The sequence below is a fragment of the Lissotriton vulgaris genome, unplaced genomic scaffold (genome assembly GCF_964263255.1).
Source record: "Lissotriton vulgaris unplaced genomic scaffold, aLisVul1.2 SCAFFOLD_1897, whole genome shotgun sequence".
NCBI classification, from domain to species: Eukaryota; Metazoa; Chordata; class Amphibia; order Caudata; family Salamandridae; genus Lissotriton; species Lissotriton vulgaris.
In genome coordinates, this window is record NW_028254203.1 from 118,272 (window position 1) to 145,017 (window position 26,746).

Below are 26,746 nucleotides of genomic sequence, written 5' to 3' on the forward strand. Positions count from 1 at the left end.
TTTTACAGCTTGGATACTGAGGACCCTCTTCATACATTCTCACGACAGAAATAAACTTTCCGCCTTCATTCTGTTGACTCATGCAAGTAAGTTGGGCTGCTCCTAGCCCCCTCTCCTAGGCTTTTTGTCTTACTCATTCCAAATCCTGAGAAAAGGTTCTCAGCTTGGACATCCACATTCTGTTCAGTTTCGATAATCCCCCTACACTTAAAACACTCTTATCAAGCTATTTTTCAATGAACCCCATGTTTCTAAACCAGGCTTAATCGTAGAGTTGTTTGGATCTGCCTATGGTTTTGCTACTACTGCCAACCTTATTTCTGACCTTCATCATCATCATCACTCTTGTTTTTAAAACTTTGTGATTTTTGTGAAATTGATAAAATTGAATTGCGCACTACTGACCTACCTCCTCAGAACCGGCCATCCGGTTTTCACTTCTCCGCCTCACCGATTAGGTGCTGCCTGGGGACCGGACCTGCAGCGCCCACCATCTTGGGTGAGGAGCAGGCAATTAGACTCCACTGAGGAGCAGTCGAGCAGACTAGTGCTCGGACCCTCCCGCCCTCGCAGCCATAAAATGGGCCCCCCCTACAGGGAGCGCAGTGAACCCGCCAAGGCGCGCTAAAGGCAAGCCCGTCGGCGCCGGACCGGGCCTAGTGGTCCCTGTCGCTGTGTGTTCCTTCTCTTATCCTGCCATTATTTTCAGAGAGTTACAATTCACGCACCCGCCGCTCTCCCCTAAGTTAGTTGAACACATTAAGTCCGCTGGCATTTTTTGCAGGAGGCTCAGCCCTCCTGTTAGCTGTAACCGGGCAACATGTCCCGCGAGGTGCGAGACACTCATCCGTGTGATGTACCTCAACACTCGCTCCTTGGTAAAGCACCAAGCAGACATATTTATTCTCCTCACCACTGAAAACCCCGACATATTACTTACGGAGACCTGGCTTACAGCAGACTCCCATCCAGATATTCTGGCGGCCCTCCCCTCTGAATACTATATCCTTAACGCCAATCGTTCTTCTGGCCGCCCTGGGGGTGGAGTGGCAGCTATCATACGGAAACAATTCAAACTTTTTGCCACGGCCTCTCTCCCGGAAGTTGAAAACTTGGTCATTAGTCTGGAAACTGAGGCTGGTGCCCTTACGTTCATAATCTTATACCGACCCCCTTTACCCATGCCCTCCTTTCCGATCTCCCTGAGTGAACAGTTAGCAAACCTTATGATACATCATGCCAGAGTCGCTCTCTTGGGCGACTTTAATTACTGGTACAATGACGCCAAAGCAGGCTCTCATGCCATGGAACTATTCGAAGCCCTCTCCAGCCTCAATTTGGTCCAACAAGTCGACACGTCCACTCACATCGAGTGTCATACCCTGGACCATATTTGGACCCATGACCTAGCGCTATCCTGTCCAGTCATTTCCCCTTGTATCTGGTCGGACCATCATTTGATTGACGCTACCATCACAGTCAATGGCAGGGTTAAGGCTCCCCCCCTGGGAGGTGGGCTATCACGCAAATGGAGTTCCTACGACTCCCAAGGCTTCTTCGCTTACCTGGCCAACACTCGCCCCTCTACTGACACGGATGCCACCGTCGAGTCAATGGAAGGGGACACCACCAACTGGCTAACGACGGCCAACAATCAGTTCGCCCCTCTTTCCAAATTTTCTCGCGTCAGACACAGCAACTCACATAGATGGTTCTCCAGTGCCCTGAAAGCACAGAAATTGAAGGTGCGCCAGTCAGAGCGGATTTGGAGACGCAATTATTCCGACTCCGACAGAGCGACCTTCATCGCAGCCCGTAACGATTATAAACGTGTGATCTCTTTGGCCAAATCTACACACGTCTCTAACAGAATTCTCTCTGCCCACAATAAATCCAAAGAAATCTTCAAAGTCATGAACGAGCTCACCACGGACGATAGAATCCTTCCCACCCAGGCCCCATCACAAGAGTCTTGTAATTCTTTGAAATCCTTTTTCATCAATAAAACAGCTGACATCAAGAACTCCATCCCATCCCCCAATTTCGGAAGACCACCGGACGCTCTCCCCACTAACCAACTGTCCTTCACGCATTTCCCTGTCCTTAATTCAAATTCTCTGGCCAAGCTTGCGGCCCGCATTAAGTCTGGCTCCCCCAATGTCTGTTGCCCTCCCTCCATCCTCCAGGACGTTTGTGTTAAATTACCTGACTGCATACTTCCCTTGCTGAATGCCTCCCTCAGCACTGGCACGGTCCCCAGCTCCTTCAAGGAGGCCGTCCTAGTACCTCTGCTGAAGAAGCCTGGAGCCGATACTGCAAATCTATCCAATTATCGCCCCATTTCCCTCCTGCCCTATTTCTCCAAACTTCGAGGCCCACGTCACCAACTGCCTCTCCTATTTCATTGAAAGCTCCTGTTACCTTGAACCCAATCAAGCTGGTTATAGGCCGGCCCATTCCACTGAGGCTGTTATTCTGGCAGTTATGGACGCCCTAAGGGGGAACGCAGACAAGAACACCTCAGGCACTTGTACTACTGGATTTGTCGGCTGCTTTCGACACGGTGGATCATAACATCCTTCTTCACCGTGTCGAGCAGGCTGGCATCCAGGGTCCTGCCCTCGAGTGGATTACGTCCTTCCTCTCGGGCAGAGTGCAAGCAGTCCGTCTGGGTCCCTTCAGGGCAACCAAAGTTCCCTCGACCTGCGGAGTCCCCCAGGGATCCTCCCTTTCTCCCCTGCTATTTAATCTATATCTCCGGCCATTGATTCACTCATTAAAGAGATGGGATATTGTAGTGTTCAATTACGCCGACGACCTACAGATTATTATTTATCCCCTCAACTCCCCCGATGATGTAAAAAGCTTTCAAGCCGTCATGCTCCACATATAGCAGTGGATGAATCATAATCAACTTAAGTTAAACCCCGGAAAAACGGAGCTTATCTTACCTGGCAACAGCCCTGCACACTGGGGCCCCCAGTTCTGGCTCAAGGAGCTGGGCCCTCCACCTACCCCAGCCAGCTCGGTGAAGAGCCTCGGGGTGGTCATCGATGCTGAGCTCTCCCTTAAGGCTCAAGTGGGGGCTGTGATTTCGTCCAGCATGTTCCAACTGCGAAAAATCTGCAAAATCGCCCATTTACTCTCGCACGCAGCACTGGTACAGGTTGTAATCTCCTTGGTGCTATCCCGCCTCGACTTCTCGAACTCTCTTTACCTTGGACTTCCACAATCACTGCTTCGCCGCCTCCAAATCGTACGAAATCAGGCTGCTAGACTTATTCTCAAAACCCCAAAGTGGCAATCCGCAAAACCACTGCTGCGTAAATTACATTGGTTGCCGATCGAACAAAGGGCAGCCTTCAAGATCGGCTGTCTAGCGTTCAAAGCTCTCTACTGCACCAGCCCGACTTTACTCAAAACCCTGCTTGTGGAGCACCACCCGGTGCGCAATCTTCGGTCGGCTCACCTCCATCTGCTGGTCCCCCCCGACTGTAAAACTCAAAAAGTTTGGCGGCCGACGGTTTGCCCATCTGGTCCCCAAACTGTGGAACCCCCTCCCCCTGCCAGTTAAACTCAGCTGTTCCCTTCTGAATTTCAGGAAACGTCAAAAAACCAGACTCTTCACTCTAACCGGCTAGCTTGTCTTCTTGCAATCTCTACACCCGTCAGCGCCAGGAAACTTATGGTGTCAGTGCGCTCTACAAATTTCACATAACATCATTTTCACTTGACCAAAGATCCAACACTGCTTTACTACCACACCTGGGGCTTCCTTGCTGCTCCCTCCCGTTGCTGTAAAATGGAATAACACTGCTTTACCTCTTCACTGATCAACTACAAACTAATCTTCAGTCAGCACTTGAGCATCTCCATCTCCACTGGCTCCAACACCAGACCAGAGTAGAGAGTATATCAAGAGCTTGCCCTGTGTTCAAACACATGCCACTCAATGCCACACCGTTTACCCTTATATACAGGATTCTGTTACCTATTTTGACTAGTTTCTTAGTACTATTTGGTGTAACCTAGGTAGAGTATCTCTGTTTGTGATGTGAAGCAACAGAAATACATATCAGATTAAGAAATAGTGAAATACAGAAGGCAAATGAAAAAACAAGCTGAAACAGTGTTTTTCCAAAAATATCAACAATCGCTTTATTTGACAATGGTCATCAAAAATTTCAAAACTAAACACTCCAATCTTTATACTAAACTTAGAATATACAACAAACACATGAAATGCTGTATTTAGTTCAAATCTAATACACAGAGGATAAAGGCACCTGAAAGTAAGGCAATACCAAAAACATACATCTGCTACATTGGTCGGGGACTTAATCCTGCACTTTAAAAATATCTCTAAGCGTATCTTTTGTCTTCAAAACACATCCTGGATTGAATCACAGGCATAACTGAGGCAAAGTTTCTTTGTGAGATTTTAAAACATACATATGGAAACCTTTTCAATTAGTTTCTTAATGAATACTTTTTACTGTACAGGGATTGAAAAACAGAGTTTGCTGCATCCTCTTACATATAAAAGCATTGGAAGGATTGAGAGCCTACACGTAAAGGAGCAAAAGAAAGGGGTTGGCAAAGGGAGGGTTCAAGAACGGGTTTGCAGTGGTAGATTGTACTCTAATTGAAAATATCCCAGTGCCAGCCATTTTGTTATAATTTGGCGACTATAAGCAATTCATCTTTGCTAGCCACCACAATGGATCAGGCATTATAAAAAAAAAAAGCAAAATACTTTCTGCAACCTCATTATGTTATCGTTGCACAGAGTTTGCAACGATAACATAATGATGTTGCGGAAGGCATTTTGAACAAAATCAAAATAGAAATTATCATTACAAAAAATGAGAGAGTATTTGTTGTAAAAATTGCATGTCTAAGTCAAAGTGTCAAAAAGTCATAGTAGTGAGGAAGTGCGGTGTGGTTTTGGATGCTCCAGAGGAACTAATTTTCACTGGCAATGTCAGCCTTCATACAAGTGGACAACAGCAAATGGTCCAGCAATTGATCTATTCAAATATATTAGCACAGGTTCATGTTTAATGCTGTCTGGCTTAATTTCAAATAATCAACCACATAATGCAACCAAAACCGTACAAGGCACTAGCACACCCAAATGATGGCTCTATTTATTCGATCCTTTTCCCGAAGATAGGGAATGAAAGCCTATATTAAAGCTCATCACTCAATTGTCATTTGTACAAAAGGGGAAACCTTTCAAACCATCATGTCCAAAAACTTTTTTTCAAACTGGTCACATTTTTCAAAATGAAAAAAGGAAGGAAAGGACATTGCTGATATAAACCGGGACAATCTCATATGATTAATCAAGAAGACACCTCTCAAATGAAGTGCCATTTTGAGCCGTTAAGTGTACATTTGCCCGAAGACCTCATTCTGCAATTTTAAATATAGTTCAATGACTCTAACCTAGTTGCAACACTGTGGTTACACGCATATAGGCACTTTCTGGATGATATTACAGCCTAAAGCCTGGCTATACCCTCTCTAGTCTGGTGTAACTAATAGAACCTACATATACCTGGGCTTTAGGATATTTTGCTTTGCAACATACTTTTTAAACCATAGGGTTATCACAGCCCCAGTCTATTACATTACCATGCATGGGTAAAAGCCAGCAGGGAGCAGGTTTTACTAATGGCAACTGAATGACGCCTCGGAAATTGGTGCTGCTATAAATGGCCACTTATTGGTGTTTGCACATACCAAAACCCGGTACAGTGATTTGAAGCCAGGGTTATGTAAACTCCTGCTTATGTACAAAAAACTCTACACAACTATGGAGATATTCTATGGAACTCTGTGGCTAAGAAGGCTGATACCAGGGGTCCAACTGAGTCATATAAAAAACTGTGAAAAACTGTATATGCTACTTGTTATCTAAAATGTGCACAATGGGATTTCTAGGGCAAAACAAAATTACCCAAGAAAAAAACATACTGCTACTTAGAAGTTCAAGCAAATAAAAACCCTACAACATGTAATGGACTTTTTGCAAAGGAAAATTATGGAAGTCAAGGGTCTCTTTTCATGTACATTCTTTGTTGTTGAAATAACTATGGTAAACTTAGAAATACATCTATGAGAATTAGTAAATTGAGGGTATAAAGACTGGTAGGGAAGGTATCTACGAAAAGCAATGGACCATGTGCATTGCACAAATTATTCCCACCTGATAAGAGTTTTATCTTCCTGCACCAGAGAACACAAATTGAAATACTGAACTGGATATAAATGCAACTACTGACACTGTACATTTTCAACACTTCATCTCTTCTATTTGCTGGGTACTGGTGTTTCATCATCCTATGCAGGACCTAATTTAGGCAACTCCTGAAACAGTAGGTGTTCTCAAATTCCTCACAGCGTAATTAAGAAATTGTACGGTGAGGTGATAGTGGGGTTGAAGCAACAAGATTGACACTTCCCACCGGCCTACACCCACTCCTGTTTGTATCAGGCTTTGGGATGTTGCTGTAAGCGTTAATTTTTGGTTGCCTTTATTTTATCAGCTGCACTACCAAAACAGAATGGCTTGGCAACTGAGACAGAATGGACGATTAAGCTTTTTGTTGGGGCACCTTCACTGAGTGCTCATATTTGGATAAAACGAGAGGTCAAGTTACAAGGGAGACGTTTTAGATGGTGCAGTGTGGAGCAAGGTGAGAGAGTGGGCTACAAAATGCTGCCTTCTGTTGACACCACTGGAATTTAGATTCCAATAAAAGTTATGTTTGTTCTGCTTATGAGAGCTTTGGCTTAGTTCTTTTTAAACTCAAACAGATAGACGCATGCTACTGAGAGACAATAAAATCACAATATGATGAACAACTGCAAACTACAGTCACAATATGCTACTGATTGCACTCCTGTGCATTTAGATTAAAGCATATGACCACTACCAAAAAAGGTACTGTCCAAGTATCACATTCCATCACCCAGGTTCATCAATGGCAGGTGACTTCCCAAAAAGTGCAAGCTAAGAATTAAAGCACCAACAGCAAAATGGACAGCTGTGTGAAGTGACATACATTTGGTTGAAGTGGTCTACTCACAAGTGTATGTTAGTAGTCAAAGTGTAGAAACCACATTTCATTTTCTTATTCTTGTTTCCAAAATGTACATCCAGCATGAATAACATCCTTCAAAGAAAGGCCAAACACTGCAGCGATGATTGTTTACAGTCCATTCCTTCATTAACTCCTATTAGCTCAGTGTTTGGGTACGAACGCACAGAGCTGCGCAATGGTGGTACATTTTTCGACAAGTTACTGTTTTTCTGGCATCATAGTTGGGCCAAAACCAATGTCCACTGTGATGTTGGTAAAAAGCCTTGTCTCCTTTTTTGATATTATTTTAAATTCGACAGAGTTCATCCCTTCTTGTGTCCATGTTTGTCTGGTCAGTCTCAACATATCATATCTGAAAGAAACATTCCTATTGTTAACTTATTGTAAAATAAAGTTAGCACGCAGTAAAACAAAACAATTTGGCTAAATGTGCTTTGGCATGCATTTGGACAGCTCTTGGTTTCCAAATACAAATTATTTATAACATACAAACTAGAAAGGGTTCTTTTAATGAAAACAATTGGAGTCTCATAGTTAATGTGATAAAAACACACGACCCCTTATAGGTTTCTTTTAAAGCAATCCTACCTGCTGCCCATTGCTTTGATCAAAGCGGAGATCAATTGACCTGTTGGCATCATCTCACAGCTTTACATAAGTCTGCCTTGTTGGAATCTCCAAAGTACTCCTCGGCCATAACCTTTGTGTTTAAAGGAAGAAGTAGGAATCTCTTCCATGCCTCATTAGGCCACTCCATATAGCTTATCATCAGGCAAAACAGCACAGGCTAGATAGATTGAAACGGGATAATGCACAATATACAGGTCTGGCTAGAATCATAAATAATGTTTTCAAAAAAATATACTTCTGTTGGAAATGACTATCTTTTGTGAGGTTTCCCCCCATATTTTTGCCTTCTTTAACTGTAACCGTTTTGTTGACCATCGGACTCTACCACTGATCAATAGGAGTAAAGTATGCAAAGTGCTTGTGCTCTCCCCTTGAAATATAGCAAAATAAGCATGTACCTAATCGGCACATTTAATATACTCATAAGCCCCTAGTACTACATGTACCCAGGGACGGCAAATTGAATCGACTAGTGGGCTGCAGTCAGGCCTGTCAATGTAGCCTGGGTGTGCAGTTTTAGCCTGCCATTTCTACCTGGCAAAATAAACATTTTGCCACAGGCTGAACCTTCTTTTATAAAGTGTTTGTCACCCCTAAGGTAGGCCCTAAATGCTCACAGGGTATGGTGCGTGGTATTTAAAAAGTAGGGCATGCATATTTAACATGCCTTTACAGTGAAAACCCTTGTATGTCTGTTCTCAAGGTGGCAAGCCTGGTTTTCCCATAGGTTAACACTAGTTTACACATTTAATAAGTGCTAAATTCAGTTTGGGAGTAACTAGGAAAATGAGTGGAGTCATTTTAATACAACTTAATGGTCATGTCGTCTGCTATTTTTCACCCAGTGGACTAGGTGTCTTTAATTATAGATACCTTCTTTGAGTTTCCACTTAGCCTTGTTTTTATTAGTGCTAGTTGGGCCTTGAATAAAATAGTTTGCTGTCACAACTACGCACTTTTTAATCTGCACTCACATAGCACTTTTTGGTTTTTTCTCGTTTGCACCCTCAACACTCACAAACAACCAGCTCCGTTGCAAAACAGGCGTTGTAGCACACTGAGCACACTGGAAAGACGCTAGGTCTTTTCAGTGGGAACCCAGTGATGAAGCATGTCACCACTAGGTGGTGAGTGAGGGTTCTTAAAAAAACCTTTCTTTGGTTCTCCTTCACCTTCTGTCTACTCCTTTTATCCCACCTTAATTTCCTTTTAAGTGTGGTTTAGTTCTATCACTCTCCAGTTGAGCCTTCTGCCAGTATAACCTGACTGTTAATGGCTCCCCTGCGGTGAGATGTGGATTACTCCCAGACAATAGACAAAGTGCTTGGGTATGAGGAGGTGTTTTTCTTCCTTGAGCAGGATTGCCAGAGGGCTGTGCCCAGCCCATTCCGGAGATTCGAAGGATGTCTACCCAGTCACTGGCAGATGCAGCTCACACTCAAGCCTGCCTTTCTTTTGACTTGCTAGTCAGCTTGGCTCCAAATACAGTGGAGGGGCAGCTGCCCGAGTGCTGGTTTGGAGTGACCACAAGAGAGGGTTTGCCCATTATCATAGCCACACCCGGGGTGGGCACAGGGAGCTCTGATCAGGGGAGGAAAGGTTCTGCCATTTTGGATTTAGGGAGGATAGTTAATAGTAAAACACACAGGGAGTGCTGCAAAAGTGGGTAGGGTCCCTCCTGGGAACTTTTACCCCATTGGTTAGGGGAGCCACAAGTTTCACCCACCCACAGGCTGGCACTGGGCAGAACTGTGCTATCCCCAGTATCCCTCTTAGACATGAGTACTCAAACATTTTTTCAGGGCCCACTAAGTACAGTTTGGGATGTACTCGAGGTCCGCATCGATGCTGGGCCATCTCTGGGGACAGCTGGAAGATTATAGGGACAGTAACAAAAACACACCTTTTCAAAATTGTGAAATGAAAGATTTACAAAAAAAATAACGGGAGAATGTATTTTCCCCATTGGCTTATGTAAAAACGGAGACAATTTTAGGCTGGAGACACCTAATATAAATCCATTTTTGGCTTCAAAAACCTAGAGTATCCTGCCCGAATCGGGTCTATTGGCATGTATTATTATGAAAAATCAATCTTAACCTGTGTGTACCTTATACATTTTTCAAATTTTATAACCACCAGGATTCAAGTCAGTGACTCAGTAATTGTGTCCCTCTGTAATTGTGCTGTTTTTAGTGCCATTCTCTGTATGTTCTGTTATTGTGCCATTCACTGCATTTTTGTGCCATTCCCTGTATTTGTGCCACTCTCCGCCCGTTCCCATTCTCTTTTCCACCGCTGCTGCCCCCGCGGCCCCTCCCCCCTGCCGATCCCTGCTCTCCGCTACAACTCCCTCCCCACTGCCCTATTTAATGGCAGCCACTGCACAGCCGCGCCGAAGGAAAGCCTGACTGCGCCCGTCCGCAACCCGACCACGACCAGTGCAAGGGACCCTGGATCTCTGACCATTTACTGCTACGACTCAACTGCCCTCCTCGCACTCAACCCCGGAAGGAACGACGACTGCCAGCTGTCCACGCCAAACACCACCTGTAGGAAGGTGGAATCTGACTATATGGTTACCCCCGATTTTTTCCTGGTGTTTTGCAGGTTTTCGACTTAGTTGGCCTGTTACCCTGCTATTCAGGGCCCCAGTCTATCTGCTTCCTCTGTAAAATGGACTCCATGTACTTTAGGTACATACCAGATTGGTTACTGGGTCCCCCTTTGTCGCAGGGATTCCGTTCTCATACAGAACTGTGCATAGAGACTTGGAACCTCAGTGAATTAGGGTGTGCAAAAACTCACCTTAGTACCCAAAATCCCCTACCAGACTAGCTACAGTGTCTCATTGGTTATCACAAACTCCCAATGCTTATAAAAACCAGAACATGGACTTAAGTACACCTCAGGTAACGTGGAACACATGAACACTCTTTTGTTATACAATCATTTCAATCCAGAACAAGGAGTAAAAGAGGACACATGCATATTTGAAATGTTTATTCACTAATGCAGTGTTCTCAAACGCAGTATCTTAGCTAATACAAGCAAACATATTATAAGAAACAAAGTAATCAGCATAGTCACTAGCCCATAGAACACAAAAGGTGCAAGCATGGTAAAATGCTAAAACTAGGGTTCAGTAACGCCTAATCCTCACCAGCTAGTATATTATATTATATCTAAGAAGGTCTCTTTGGGTTTTTAGCAGGGCGGCCCCATACCTCAAGATCCTAGTGGTAAGGGATCACATCATCTTCCACCAGCTCTCTGCATGCGAAGCACCATCAAGTGTTTTCTATGCTCTCGTGCAAAGCAATATAAAACCCGCCTAAAGCCAGAATTTGGCCGCAGCTGCATGTATGTTATGTCTAGGTACGTGCGAAGATCAGACCTCACAACAACCACTGTGTTGAGATATCATTGAAGGTTTCTGCACTCACTGTACAGACACAGCTCACCAAGCAAGGCTGATATCAGAGTAACATATTATTCTCGTATGAATCAAAACATTCTACTAGGCTAAAAGCTAAAGCAACAGCTATGTGTCGTGTGCAGAAGCAGCAGAAAGGTAAAATGGCGTTTAAACTCCTAATAAGCTCATGCTAACTTAACACAGCATATAGGCAAAGTATATCTATAGGACACCTTGTGAGCCACTGTATAGTGTACCATAGGTACCCAGGGCATAGGTGCACCTTAGGCCTACCAGGGGCTGCAGCATGCATTGTGCCACCCCTGGTTTGCCTTCCAAACTGACACCACAGGTCTGTTCACACAGCCTGGGTAAGGTGGTGTAATCACCCCTTACTTAGATATAGTATCCCTATATCTACCTATATATATCGACACATATACACCTATAATCCACTTCTATGGTAGGCCTCAACAATCCTGGAGGCAGAGTGCTTGGTTTTATTAGAGAGGGTGCCCTGGAATGAGCTGAGCCCCTCTGCAGCTTTCGGAACCATCTTCTTATAGCTGTTTTATGATATAGCCATACCATATACTCTTGCGGTTAATGCTAACTTTGGTTTGGCTTTATCAGAACATCTCGTGTAAGGTGTCAAACACTTTGGAATACTACCTTCCCGCCAGTTCTGGCGGCAGAGGTAGAATTCCACCCTTCTAGAGGTAGAAGACATATAGTTACTGCTTTACCCGGTTAAAGTTAAACAGAGCCTCAGCATCACAAAATGGATGCTGATGCCACAGACACAAGTCTGACCTCCTGTTGCTGGACAAAACTCCAGCAGGGGAGGCCTGGACAATAGGTTTCCTGTCCAGGGAGAAGAAGGCACCTCCCCAGACAGGGGTTTTGTGTTTTGGGGCAGGGAGGGCTGCATTCAGTGAATGCTTCTAGACACTGCTTGGGGCACACAAGGTGCTCCATGCATTGCCCAGTTCAAACCGGTTGCTGGGGCACACAGCCTCCGCTCTGGAGCGACACTAGACAAGGGGAAAGGGGTGAAACCACCCCCTTCTCAGGTCCACCCATAGGAGGGACCTAGCCAGGTAGTCCAGCCCCTATCCTTAGTATAAGTATAGGACCTGTGTCCCTAGGACTTTAGATTACCCTGGATGAATCTTTGAAAGACATATTTTGGACCTTCGACATTCCATTCAGACTGGAAGATGGAAGATATCTCCCTTGTGGTCAAGGACTGACCACCCTGTTCAAACAGGCACCAACAGCAACTTTGCTGATCTGCATTTTCGAGGCTCCCGCCGGATCCCAAAGAATCTGCGACACAGGAACTGGACTTCCGGACTTCTCTGACCCCAACCCACACCCACAGCAAAGCTGAGACCTGTGGTGGACACGAGAGACGTGGGACCGGAACTCTTGGACAGCCTGCATTTTGCAAGCTGCACTCCTTCAACGAGTTATCTCAAAGTTGTGCTTTGGGGTGCTTGAAGCCCCAGCCCCGAGCACCATTTGCACCGAAGCCCAGGCCCCCACACTCCATGAGTGTTCCGTGGGCCCCGCTTTTGCATTTGAGCTTGACGCGTCTACCCGGTTCCTTACCTGTTGGCTAGTGAGCCCCTTGAAGACCTTTCTTTGAACTTAACTGTTCACCCAGCCGGGGTAAGGTGGTTTAATCGCCCCTTACTTAGATATAGTATACCTATATCTATATCTATATATATATACATATAGACACCTATAAGTCACTCCTATGGCAGGCCTTAACAATCCTGGAGGCAGAGTGCTTGGTTTTATGTGAGAGGGTGCCCTAGCATGAGCTTAGCCCCTCTGCAGCTTTCGGAACCATCTCCGTAAAGCTGTTCTAGGATATAGCCATACCATATACTCTTAAGTGCATTATGATCCTCACAGTTAATGCTAACTTTGGTTTGGCTTTATCAAAACATATTGTGCAAGGTGTTAAACACTTTGGAATAATACCCCCCCCCCCCGCCAGTCCTGGCGGCGGAAGTAGCATTCCACCCTTCTAGAGGGAGAAGACATGTAGTTAATGGTTTACCCGCTTAAAGTTAAACAGAGCCTCAGCATCACAAAGTGGATGCTGCTGCCACAGACACAAGTCTGACCTCCTGTTGCTGGATGAAACTCCGGCAGGGGAGGCCTTGACAATAGGTTTCCTGTCCAGGGAGATGCTGGCACCTCACCAGACAGGCTTTAGTTTATTGGGGCACGGAGGGCTGCATTCAGTGACTGCTTTCCAGAAACTGGTTACTGGGGCACTCTGTCGCAGCTCTGGCACGAAACTGGACAAGGGGAAAGGGGTGTAACCACCCCCTTTCCCAGGTCCTCCCATAGGGGGGACCTTAAAGGTAGTCCAGCCCCTTAACTCAGTATAAGTATAGGAGCGGTGTCCCTAGGATTTTAGATGACCCTGGACGAAACTCAAACATAAATCCTGGACCTTCGACATTCCATTTCGACTGGAAGACGGAAGACATCTCCCTTGTGGTCAAGGAGTGACCACCCTGTTCATGCAGGCACCAACAGCAACTTTGCCAGTCCGCATTTTTGAGGCTCCCGCCAGATCCCGAAGAATTTGAGACAGAGGACACGGACTTCCAGACATCTCTGACCCAGACCTTCGCTCACAGCAAAGCCGAGACCCATGCCGGACACGAGAGACGTGGGACCGGAACTCCTGGACATCCTGCATTTTGCAAGCTGCACTCACTTCAAGAGGTAACTCGAAGTTGTGCATTGGGGTGCTTGAAGCCCCAGACCCGAGCATCATTTGCACCGAAGCTCAGAGGCCCCCACTCCACGAGTGACCGGTGGGCCCTGCTTTTGCATTTCAGCTCGACACGTCTTCGCAGTTCCTAGTCCGTTGGCTAGTGAGCCCCCCGAAGACTTTCCTTTACATCTAACTCGCTTTCATGGTTGCTCCAGGCTTGCTCCAACTTCCCTACAAAGGAGAAGTTCCTCAACTGTGCAACTTATTGTATATTAACTAAGTGACTTGTATTGTATTTTTACCTCTGACATCTTAAAGAGTGCAGAGGGGTTGTGTTTAGAATAAATACATATATATTTGATATATACCTTGTGTGGTGTCCTTTTATTTGGTACTCAAGGGATTATAATTGGTAAAACAACTTGCTTAATATGCTCTCTGAAGTCTTAGCCTGATGACTGCTGGTCCATGCTACCACTAGGATAGCTTTCTAGAAGGTTGACTTCACAACCACCATCAATAAGGGTCGTTTAGACTGGTGCAAGGTGCCCACTAGAACTAGTGGACATCAGATGCCAGGCTAACTTCACACCACCCATGGCTATTTCTCATGCCATCGCTGCCGCCAGACCTTCACCACCCTAAGCACCCTCTAGGTCACCGCCCCCTCGTCGGACGCCAACACTACAGAAGCCCTGAAGTGCACCCTCCCCAAAGTGCGCTACCTGCAAAAACACGCCGTAGAGATCTGGGATCTCCGACACCCTCCCCGTAGAGATCTGGGATCTCCAACACCCTCTCGCCAGACATCGCCTTCTTCACAGAAACCTGGACCAACGCCTCCTCTGCCCCCGACATCGCCACCGCCATCCCAGACGGCTACAAAATTCAGAGAAGGGACCGCCCCAACTGCCCGGGAGGAGGACTCGCCATCGCACACATGAGCTCCCTCCGACTCTCCACCTCCACCACAAGTGACTCCTTTTCCACATCTGAACATCTACACTTTCTGATCAGGACCAGCCCTAGAACCATGATGCGCGGCACCCTCGCATACAGACCCTGAGGACCTCGCGCTTCATTCGCCACGGCCATCGCCAACCTATTCTCAGCCCACGCCGTCACCTCCATGCTCATCAGAGACCTTAACTTCCACCTCGACAACCCCAGCGACTTCAACTACTCCACCCTCCTGGTCAACCTCACCAACATCGGACTGAAACACCTCGTCCACGCTACCACCCACAAGGCAGGACACACCCTCGACCCTATTTTTCCAGGTGTGAACAACTCGCTTCAGCCACACCATGCAACCACTATGGACAGACCACCACTGCGTACACTTCCTCGTCAAAAAACCCACGCCGCTCGATCCAGCACACCGCCCTCCAGAAAGAAACTGGAGCAAAGTCACAGAAGAGCAACTCAACGATACCCTCAATCGCGAGGCCCCCACCAACTCGACCGACAACAACCTCGCAGCCATAGAACTCCACAGATGTATCAGCAACTGCGCAGACGAGCTCGCATCCCTGCGCAAACCCGACAAACCGCGCCCCACAAAGGCCACCTGGTTCACTGCTGACCTCCAAGAATTCAGATGCACCTGCAGATGTCTTGAGAAGAACTGGAGAAACAGCAAAAGCTCAGAAAATCGCACCACCCACAAGAACGCCATGATGGAATACCACCAGCGCATCAGATCCACCAAAAAGACCTTCATCCTGATTTTCACCAAACCCCACAGCGAATATACAGACATCACCCCCTCTCAGGACCTTAGCAACAAGCTTGCTCCTACTTCCATCTGAAAATCAAGGGCCTCTACGACAATTTCGACGACCAGACACCTGACTTCCAAGCTACCCATCCTCCAGCAACGCTGGCCATCCCACCATCTCCACCGAAGAAACAGCATCAACCATGAAAGGCATCCACTCAGGAGTCCCTAGCTACCCTTGCCCCGCACATCTTCCATAGAGCCCCCGCCATCGCTCCAGAACTGTGATGCACCATCAACACCACTTTCAAAACCAACATCTTTCCAGACGGTTGGAAACGTGCAGAGGTCAGACCCCGAAGCCCTAAGCAGATCCCATGGACCTCAAGAACTACCAGCCCATCTCTGTCCTCCCCTTTGCAGCCAAAGTCACAGAGAAGACCGTCGACGCACAACTAACAAAATGTATCGAAGAAAACTCCATCCTCGACCCCTCCCAATCTGTATTCCGCAGCAATCCCAGCAACAGCACTGAGACTGCTCTACTCGCCGCCACAGATGACATCCGCACCCTCCTCGACCAAGGACACACTGCAGCCCTGATCCTAACTCTACCTCTCTGCAGCATTCGACACAGTCTCCCACTGCTCATTCACCGCCAGACTCCAAGACGCCGGCATACAGGGAACCACCCTTGACTGGCTCTGCTCCTTCCTCACTGGCAGAACCCAAAGAATCAGACTGCTGCCCTTCCTCTCCGAACCCAGGGAAATCAACTGCGGAGTAACCCAAGGATCGTCGCTCAGCCCCACGCTCTTCAATATCTACAAGGCCCCCCTCGCCGCCATAGTCAGACAGCACAGAATCACCCTACGTCAACACTTAGCTCATCCTTTCCCTCACCACCAGACTCAACTTCCAGGAAGGAATGAAGAACGTCTTATCTGGATGAGAAGCAGCTGCCTGAAGCTCAACTCGGAGAAGACAGAGGGCCTCATCCTCGGACCTTTCCCCCTCTGCATGGGTGAACACCTGGTGGCCCACCGCCCTCAGCAGCCCTCCCACCCCCACATACCACATCGAAACCTTGGCATCATACTCAACTCCTCTCTCTCCATGAAGAAGAATGAAATGCTTATTGTAGGAGAGTAGGGTCTGCAATCCTATGATCACCCAGATTTTTTTGCTTTTGTTTCACTGGTTTACGACTTTCTCTGGCTGTGGGCCTGCCAATCAGACCCACAGCCTAGCTGTTCCCTCACTAAATTGACATGTGTACCTTAGGTGCAATATCCAATTGGTACTGGGCCACCTTATCAGACCCTGTAACTCAGGGCATAGGTGTACCCAGGGCCTACCAGGGGCTGAAGCATGTATTATGCCACCCCTGGATGGCCATCTAAAACTGACACAACTGGCTGCACGACAGCTGGGGCAAGGTGGTGTAATCACCCTTTGCTTTAGATATAGTATACCTATATCTAACCCTAAAAATGGACACACAGATTCCTATCAGTCACTCCTATGGCAGGCCTTAACAATCCTGAAGGCAGAGTGCTTGGAATCGTGTGAAATGGTGCTCTGGCATGAGCTGAGCCCGTTTGCAGCTTGCGGAACCAAGTCCTAATAGCTGTTCCATGATAACGCATACCATATACTCTTAAGTGCAATATAATCCTCGCGGTTAAATGCTATCTTTGGTATTGCTTTATCAAAACATGTCGAGTAAGGTGTCATACGAATTGGAATACTAACCACTCGCCAATTCTGGTGACAGGGTTAGCATTCCACCCTTCTAGAGGAACACGACATGTATGTAACTGTGAACCCCGGTTAAAGTTAACTGAAGCCTCAGCTCCACAAAATGGATGCTGCCACCACAGAAACGAGTCTGACCTCCTGCTGCTGGGAGTCCTTCCAGCGAGGAGAGCTTGGACAAAGGGTTTCCTGTCAGGGGCGGTGCTAGCACCATCCCAAACAGGGTTTTGTGTATCCTGGGTAGGCAGGGCTTTACAGGAAGGTGACTGCAAGTGGCACCCCGGTGCTCACTACGCATCTGCCGGCTAGAACCAGTTCCAGGGGCACACCAGCCCCTGGCCTGGGGAAAGTCCGGCATGGGAGAGGGGTGTAACCACCCCCCTTCCTGGTCCCACCCCTAGGGCAGGACCTAGTCGCGTACCCACCCCTTTCTTTAGGATAAAGGCAGGAGCGGGGACCTTTCCAAATTAGATCGTCTTTGAATCAAGAAACTACTTTCCACGAAAGGAACTCTCGACTCTTCTCAAGATTTCTCCCTTGTGACTAAGGAGTAGTCACCCTGCATCCGCAGGCACCATCTAAGAACTCTGAGGTTTGCTGCACGTCCTTACTCAGGAATCCGACCGACCAGCACGACGAGACCCGGCTTCCCTGGCACCTTTGACCTCTACCTACCTCTACAGCTAAGCTGAGAACCGTAGGTGCGACGAGACCTCGAGGGACCGGCCATCATCAGAACTGCACGACTTCGAATCAGCACGACCGCCGAGGGATCCTCTGGTGAGTGCTTTGGGGTCCGAGAAGCCCCGACCCTGAGCAGCTCCAGCACCGAAGTCCAGCCCCCCAGCATCTCCACGATCTGCGTGGGGCCCATCTGCTTTTTGCTGCTCACCGCGTTGTCTGGCTACTAGCCCGCTGGCTTGTGGCCTTCCCGACGACGATAAACGGCGACAACACTGCTGGTCTGGTTGCTCCAGACTGGCCCTTGCTCCCTTCCAAAAGAGGAGCACCCCGGACCCTCCTGGTCCACTCCAGACGCCATTTTAGGTCCACCGCGTATGCTAGAATTTGCCAAGACTTGTTGCCCCAATCCTGGGTCCAGCGACGTCGACAGCATCATCCATCGTGGGACAGCTCGCACCTCCATCCTGGTCGCCGACAACGCCTCCTGGTCCGTGAGACTGCAGAGCCCAGCGTCGCCGACTCACCTAGTCGAGGTGATTACCATCCGGTGCCCTCCTGGTGCCACCTGACTACTGGCTAGTAGTCACGAACTTGGTCCCCTCTGCATTAAGGTGTCATCCATCTTCGATCCAGGCTTGGATCACTCGAACAATCTTCACTGGTCGCCTGCCAGCAACTCCTTTTCTTCAGGCTCATGGTTCGTCTACGAGGATTCCCGACGTCTTTTGAGACCTATGCAGCTGCAGCCCCTGGGCTAGGTAACTTCGGCATTTCGGTGCCCCAGCATAGCCTCACTATCCAAGGGTCAGGATCCACTGTCGTTTTCGACCTACCTTATCGGGTTCGCCCGAGAACACTAACTTTGCCTTTACTAGCTCCCATAGACTTTGTCCCGCATCCCGCGTGAGAGTGCACACTCTGCACCCGAGTCCCCTAGGCCTCCTACTAGTAATCTGAAGGTTCAGTAACGTAGTCCTAGCGATTCCAAAGCCTATTAGTACAGTACTTACCTGCTAGTAATTTCGCATTCCACTTTCAGAGTATATGGTTTTTCGTGCCCCTCGGGCATTTGTGTAATTTGTGCAACTTAAAGTATTTTCGTAAGAGTTTTGTTGTGTACTTAGTACCCTGTCCTCATAAAGAGTACAGGGCTGTTGTGATCTAAATATATACACTGTTTATTTTCATAACACTTGTGTGGTGTCCTTTCACTTGGTGTTCAATGGGTATATGTGATGGTGTAACAGCTGGCTTAACACGCCCTCTAGAGTTTAGCCCAAAGACTGCTCGTATCCGAGCTACTAGGATAGCTGGTCTATAAGGTTGACTTACAACCAATCACCATAAGAGTTGTTTGGACTGATACACAGTGCTCACTAGAATAGTGAACATTATATATCAGGCCAACTTATCACATTGGTGGCAGCGGTGGGATTTGAGCTTGCTGTTGTTTTACCACACGTATCCTAAGAATATCTTGTGAAAGATCACATAAGTACTTCAGATACATATAACTTAGCTTAGAATACTCTGAGTTCTACTGAACCAGCTGTTGTAGCTCCTCAAGGCTTAGCACACCTTGGCTGCAACTCTTAGCAAGGGATCAGTAGGCAAACATATAGTGTAGGTAGGTGCATCACTTACACCACACTAGAATCAGCATGTCAGACAAAGGAGGAAACTCTGAGTCTCCCCTTGTGTCAGTGGACCCTCAACAGGTCGCTTCCAGATATGCTGCTCTTAGCTTCCAGGAGATGAGACAAGTGTGTACCTCCAGGAAACTAAAACAGGGGTCTAACCCCACAATCCCATTCCTGATTGGTCTCTTAGAGACTTATGATGCCAGGAGGGCTGGTAACCCAGACCCTTCTAATCCAGATGGGAACATGCCCCCCCTAGAGGGATCCTCATGTGACCCTGACCTTATCCATCTCTCTGCAGAAGGTGAAGAGGAGGATGAGGATCTAGAGCCATCTGAGGACGAGGCAGACAAACGTCCAGAAGTAGTTAGCCAGCTAACTAGGGACAACTTAAGCAGGCATGAGAATGGTACTAGGAGACCCCTGGGGCCCCTCTCAGGCCAGCTTAACATTGGGAATGGACGAGTTAGGTCTCTATCCAGAGGCTCTAACAGATCAATTCGAACCAATGGCTCTCAGGGCTCTTCTCAAAGAGGGATGACATCCCCTCAGAGGAGAGTGTATGAAGCTAAAGTGAGGGAGGTCAATCTGAGGATTGAAAGGGAAGAACTTGCCCTGGCCAAAGAGAGACTTGCCTTTGCTAGAGAGCAAAAGTTAAGTGGACAAGATTCCACTGGTGGCAGCATTCCCCCAAGGGAAAACAGGAGTTTAGATACTAGGCACCTGAGTAAGATAGTGCCCCCCTTTAAGCAAGGGGATGATATCCACAAATGGATAACTGCTTTGGAGAGGGCTTGCACTGTACAGTGTGTCCCGCAGAGTCAGTGGGCAGCTATATTGTGGCTCTCCTTTGAAGGTAAAGGAAGAGACAAGCTCCTCACTACTAGAGCTGAGGATGCTAATGATTACCAAGTCCTGAAAAGCACACTGATAGATGGGTTTGGCCTAACCACTGAGCAGTACAGGTTGCTGTTCAGGGATACCCAGAAAACTCAGTCTCAGGATTGGTCTGACTTTGTAGATTGTGCCACTAAGGCTTTGGAGGGCTGGTTGCTGGGCAGTAAGGTTACTGATTACACAGGATTGTATAATCTGATCATGAGGGAACAGATTTTAAACAATTGTCAGAACCAGTTGTTGCATCAGCATCTTGTTGACTCAGATCTGACCTCTCCCCAAGAATTGGGAAAGAAGGCAGACAGATGGGTCAGAACAAGAGTTAAGCAGAACCAGGGCCAGAATCAAGGTGGTCAGAAGAAAGCAGACCAGAAGGGTAAAGAAACTAAAGGTGAACAAAATGACCAGAAGTCTTCGACAGGTCCCCAACAATCCAAAGAGGGTGGGGGTCAGGCTTCCCAGAAGAAGAAGACTCAAGAAGGCCAGTCTAAAAGGTGGTGCCAGTACTGTAAAAGTAAAACTCACTCGTTTAGTGAGTGCACGAAGAAAGGAGGGCAGACTCCTACTACTGCAGCCCCTAAGGCACCTGTGCCCCCTAGTACAGCCAGCAGTAGTAGTGCACCTCCCAAGGGTTTAGTTGGGTTAACCTTGGGTTCTGAGGGGTATGACAACTTAGTTGGCACACTCACTCAGGCTGTCCTTGTCTGTACAGGGGATGTGGATACATCCCCTGATGTCAGTCCCAATACTTTGGGCAAATACAGACAGACACCTTTTATCAATGGCAAAATGGCTCAGGCCTATAGGGACACTTGTGCCAGTGTCACAATGGTGACACCTAACTTTGTGGACCCTGGACAGATCATGCCAGGTACAGATTTCCTGGTGACCAATGCAAGCAATGTCACTACCAGTCATAGTATGGCAATTGTTGCTTTCTCCTGGGGAGGGGTAATTGGCCAGAAAAAGGTTGTAGTTAGTGCAGACCTCCCAGTGGATTGTTTGTTGGGCAATGATTTGGAGTCATCACAATGCTCAGAAGTGGAGCAGAGGACTCACATGGAGATGTTAGGCTTGCCAGCACATGTGCTTGCTGTGACTAGGTCACAGGCCAGAAGATGCCCCACTGAACAGGTGCTGGATCCTGGAACAATGGACCAGACACCTTCCAAGAAGAAGAGCAGTAGGGTTAAGGCATTGGCTTCCCCCTTGCCCCAGGTTGAGGATCAAGTCTCAGAGGAGGCTGACCTACAGGAATTGAGGGAAACTGAGCCTAAAGAATTTGAACTTGATCAAGTTGAATTTCTGGGCTCAGGGGGACCCTCAAGAGAAGACCTGGGGAAGGACCAATTAGACTGCCCTTCCCTTGAACCCCTCAGACAGCAGGCTGCTGCTGAGGCTGCTGGGAACGCCACAGGTACCCACAAGGTATACTGGGATGATGGACTCCTGTACACTGAGGCAAGAGACCCCAAGCCTGGCATGGCCAGGAGGCTGGTTATCCCCTTGTCTCAGAGAGGTTTCCTTCTTACCTTTGCCCATGAGATTCCCTTAGCAGGACACTTAGGCCAGACAAAGACTTGGGACAGGCTTGTCTCACACTTTCACTGGCCTCACATGAATGAGGATACCAAGGAATTTTGTCGCTCCTGTGTCACTTGCCAAGCCAGTGGTAAGTCAGGTGGCACAACAAAGGCCCCCCTTATACCAATGCCTGTGGTGGGGGTGCCCTTTGAAAGAGTGGGGATTGACATTGTTGGTCCAATGGAACCCCAGACATCATCAGGGCACAAGTTTATACTGGTGGTAGTGGATCATGCCACCAGGTATCCTGAAGCTATTCCCCTTAGGACCACTACAGCACCTGTTGTGGCAAGAGCCCTAGTTGGAGTGTTCTCCAGAGTGGGCTTCCCTAAGGAGGTTGTCTCTGACAGAGGTGCAAACTTCATGTCAAGCTACTTAACTGCTATGTGGAAGGAATGTGGTGTCAACTACAAGTTCACTACACCCTATCATCCACAATGCAATGGGCTTGTTGAAAGGTTCAACAGGACCCTAAAAGGGATGATTCATGGACTACCTGAAAAGCTCAGGCGTAGATGGGATGTCCTGATACCCTGCCTTTTATTTGCTTATAGAGAAGTCCCACAAAAGGGGGTTGGCTACAGCCCTTTTGAACTTTTGTATGGACATCCTGTAGGAGGACCCCTGTGTTTGGTGAAGGAAGGATGGGAGAGACCTCTCAAAAAGCCTGCAACCAGCATAGTGGACTATGTACTTGGTCTCCGCTCCAGGATGGCTGAATATATGGAAAAGGCATCTGAAAACCTTAAGGCCAGTCAAGAACTTCAAAAAGCTTGGCATGACCAAAAGGCTGTCCTGACTGTTTATCAGCCTGGACAGAAGGTGTGGGTGTTGGAGCCAGTGGCCCCAGCAGCACTCAAAGACAAATGGTCTGGGCCCCACACAATTCTTGAGCAAAAGGGAGAGGTCACCTACCTGGTGGACCTTGGAACTCCCAGGAGTCCCCACAGGGTGCTCCATGTCAACAGGCTCAAAGCATATGTCGACAGGAAGGACATGAGCTTGCTCATGGCCATAGATGAGGGACAGGAGGAAGAGAGTGACCCTCTCCCAGACCTGCTCACTCAGAATCCTGATGATGGATCAGTAGATGTTGTTGTCTTTTGTGGCAGCCTCTCTGAACATCAACAGAAGGATTGCAAACAAGTTCTTCAATCCTTCAGGCATATGTTATCTCTAACACCCAGCCAAACCAATTGGTGTACCCATGAGGTTGACACTGGTGACAGCCTGCCAGTCAAGAGTAAAATCTACAGGCAGCCTGATCATGTTAGAGACTCCATCAAAACAGAAGTGCAGAAAATGTTGGAGTTGGGAGTCATTGAACCCTCAGATAGCCCTTGGGCTAGTCCAGTAGTTCTAGTGCCAAAACCTCACACCCAGGGTGGTAAGAAAGAGATGAGGTTCTGCGTAGACTACAGGGGTCTCAATGCAGTCACTAAGACTGATGCCCACCCAATACCAAGGGCAGATGAACTTATAGAGAGATTGGCTTCTGCCAACTACTTAAGTACATTTGACCTGACAGCTGGGTATTGGCAAATCAGGTTAGCTGAGGATGCCAAGCCCAAGACAGCATTTTCTACCCCTGGTGGGCATTATCAGTTTGTGGTAATGCCCTTTGGTTTGAAAAATGCACCTGCCACCTTCCAAAGGCTGGTGAATCATGTTCTCACTGGGCTGGATGACTTCTGTGCAGCATATCTAGATGATATTGCTGTCTTTAACTCCACCTGGGAGGATCACCTGGTCCACCTGAGGAAAAAGTTAGAGGCACTGCAAGCAGCAGGTCTCACTATCAAGGCCACCAAGTGCCAGATAGGGCAGACACAGGTTGTATACTTGGGCCACCTTGTAGGTGGAGGCCAAGTTCAGCCACTGGAGAGCAAGATACAGTCAATCAGGGACTGGGCTCCTCCAACCACCCAGGCTCAGGTTCGAGCTTTCTTGGGCCTGACTGGTTACTACAGAAAGTTTGTCAGGAATTATGGATCAATTGTGACTCCACTTAATGAACTGACAAGTAAGAAAATGCCAAAAAAGATTCAGTGGACAACAGGCTGTCAAAAAGTATTCGATGACCTAAAGCAGGCCATGTGCACAGCACCTATCCTCAAGAGTCCAGACTACTCCAAACCATTCATTGTCCAAACAGATGCTTCTGCGTTGGGTGTGGGAGCTGTTCTATCTCAACTGAATTTTGATGGTCAAGACCAGTCCATTGCTTTTATAAGCAGAAGGCTGACCCCCAGAGAGAAAAATTGGTCAGCTATTGAGAGGGAGGCCTTTGCTGTGGTTTGGGCCCTGAAGAAACTGAGGCCATACTTGTTTGGCACTCATTTCAAGATTCAGACCGACCATAAGCCCCTCTTGTGGCTAAATCAGATGAAGGGTGAAAACCCCAAACTGCTTAGGTGGTCCATTTCCCTACAGGGGATGAATTTTACAGTGGAGCATAGACCTGGCACGGATCATGGCAATGCAGATGGGCTCTCCAGGTATTTCCACTTAGAGCAAGTCAAGGTTAGTTTATTGTCCCAACGTTTGGGGGAGGGGTCATGTAGGAGAGTAAGGTCTGCAATCCTATGATCACCCAGATTTTTTGCTTTTGTTTCACTGGTTTACGACTTTCTCTGGCTGTGGGCCTGCCAATCAGACCCACAGCCTAGCTGTTCTCTCACTAAATTGACATGTGTACCTTAGGTGCATTATCCAATTGGTACTGGGCCACCTTATCAGACCCTGTAACTCAGGGCATAGGTGTACCCAGGGCCTACCAGGGGCTGAAGCATGTATTATGCCACCCCTGGATGGCCATCTAAAACTGACACAACTGGCTGCACGACAGCTGGGGCAAGGTGGTGTAATCACCCTTTGCTTTAGATATAGTATACCTATATCTCACCCTAAAAATGGACACACAGATTCCTATCAGTCACTCCTATGGCAGGCCTTGACAATCCTGAAGGCAGAGTGCTTGGAATCGTGTGAAATGGTGCTCTGGCATGAGCTGAGCCCGTTTGCAGCTTGCGGAACCAAGTCCTAATAGCTGTTCCATGATAACGCATACCATATACTCTTAAGTGCATTATAATCCTCGTGGTTAAATGCTATCTTTGGTATTGCTTTATCAAAACATGTCGAGTAAGGTGTCATACGAATTGGAATACTAACCCCTCGCCAATTCTGGCAACGGGGTTAGCATTCCACCCTTCTAGAGGGACACGACATGTATGTAACTGTGAACCCCGGTTAAAGTTAACTGAAGCCTCAGCTCCACAAAATGGATGCTGCCACCACAGACACAAGTCGACCCACTTGTGGGACACCCCCGTGCCGCACGGCCACCAGCTGCTGCGTGTGTTTCCCTTTGCCTGCCTTCTGCTTCGCCGCCGGCCTCGCTGACGCCTTGGTCGCTCCCCTCTGGTTTTCGCCAGTTGTTTTGCCCTAAATTTGTGCTTGTTTCTTTTGTGCCGTCTGATCGTTTATTTAGCTGTTTTTCCATTGTTTTGCCCGTCATTTGTGCCTGTATTTCTTTGTGCCGTAACATCGTTTTCCTTCCTGTTTTGCCTTTTATTTTGCCCTCCATTTGTGCCTGTTAATTTAATTGTAACCTCTGTGCCGTGTTCAGTTTCCTTCCTGTTTGCCCGCCTACCTCGCCGCCCTCCGCTCTCCCTCCCCGCTTCCCGCCACCGCCATTGGCCCCGCCCCTTTTCTCTTCTGTTCCCTCCCCGCTCCCGCCTCTCAGCTGCTCCGCCCACCCGCGCACTTGGCCTTAAATGGCGACCGTGCGACGCAGGTGAGTGTGACCCACTTGTGGGACACCCCCGCGCCGCACGGCCACCAGCTGCTGCGTGTGTTTCCCTTTGCCTGCCTTCTGCCTCGCCGCCGGCCTCGCTGACGCCTTGGTCGCTCCCCTCTGGTTTTCGCCAGTTGTTTTGCCCTAAATTTGTGCTTGTTTCTTTTGTGCCGTCTGATCGTTTATTTAGCTGTTTTTCCATTGTTTTGCCCGTCATTTGTGCCTGTATTTCTTTGTGCCGTAACATCGTTTTCTTTCCTGTTTTGCCTTTTATTTTGCCCTCCATTTGTGCCTGTTAATTTAATTGTAACCTCTGTGCCGTGTTCAGTTTCCTTCCTGTTTGCCCGCCTACCTCGCCGCCCTCCGCTCTCCCTCCCCGCCACCGCCATTGGCCCCGCCCCTTTTCTCTTCTGTTCCCTCCCCGCTCCCGCCTCCCAGCTGCTCCGCCCACCCGCGCACTTCGCCTTAAATGGCGACCGTGCGAACGCGCAGCGGTCACGCGCAGCGGGCGCGCCGATTGTGCGCCGAAGGCGCGCCAAAGGTAAGCCTGTCTGTGCCCGTCCGCGACCGGATCGCGACCAGCGCCAGGACCCCTGGCCCACGAAGACCCCGACCGACCCGCCTGACGTACTCCGCCGCCACCCTCATCGCACTCAACACCGGCCGACTCCCAGAATGCCATCAAGCCACTCCACGACGCACCCACGGACCTTTCAGCTGCCACGCCTGCAAATTCACCTGCATCCGGACCTGCCTCG

The 26,746-nt window shown here is 48.1% G+C and overlaps 1 protein-coding gene across 1 annotated transcript in view; it reads right to left on the minus strand.

Annotated features, from left to right (window-relative positions):
- Nucleotides 1–4,132: 4,132 nt before the first annotated feature.
- LOC147659643 (beta-1,4-galactosyltransferase 3-like) overlaps nt 4,133–26,746 on the minus strand; it is a 302,447-nt gene continuing 279,833 nt past the window's right edge. Inside the window, exon 5 of the mRNA XM_086951582.1 lies at nt 4,133–7,464. Within this exon, the coding sequence (XP_086807708.1) occupies nt 7,311–7,464 (154 nt within the window). The 3' untranslated portion in view covers nt 4,133–7,310. The remainder of the gene's footprint in view (nt 7,465–26,746) is intronic.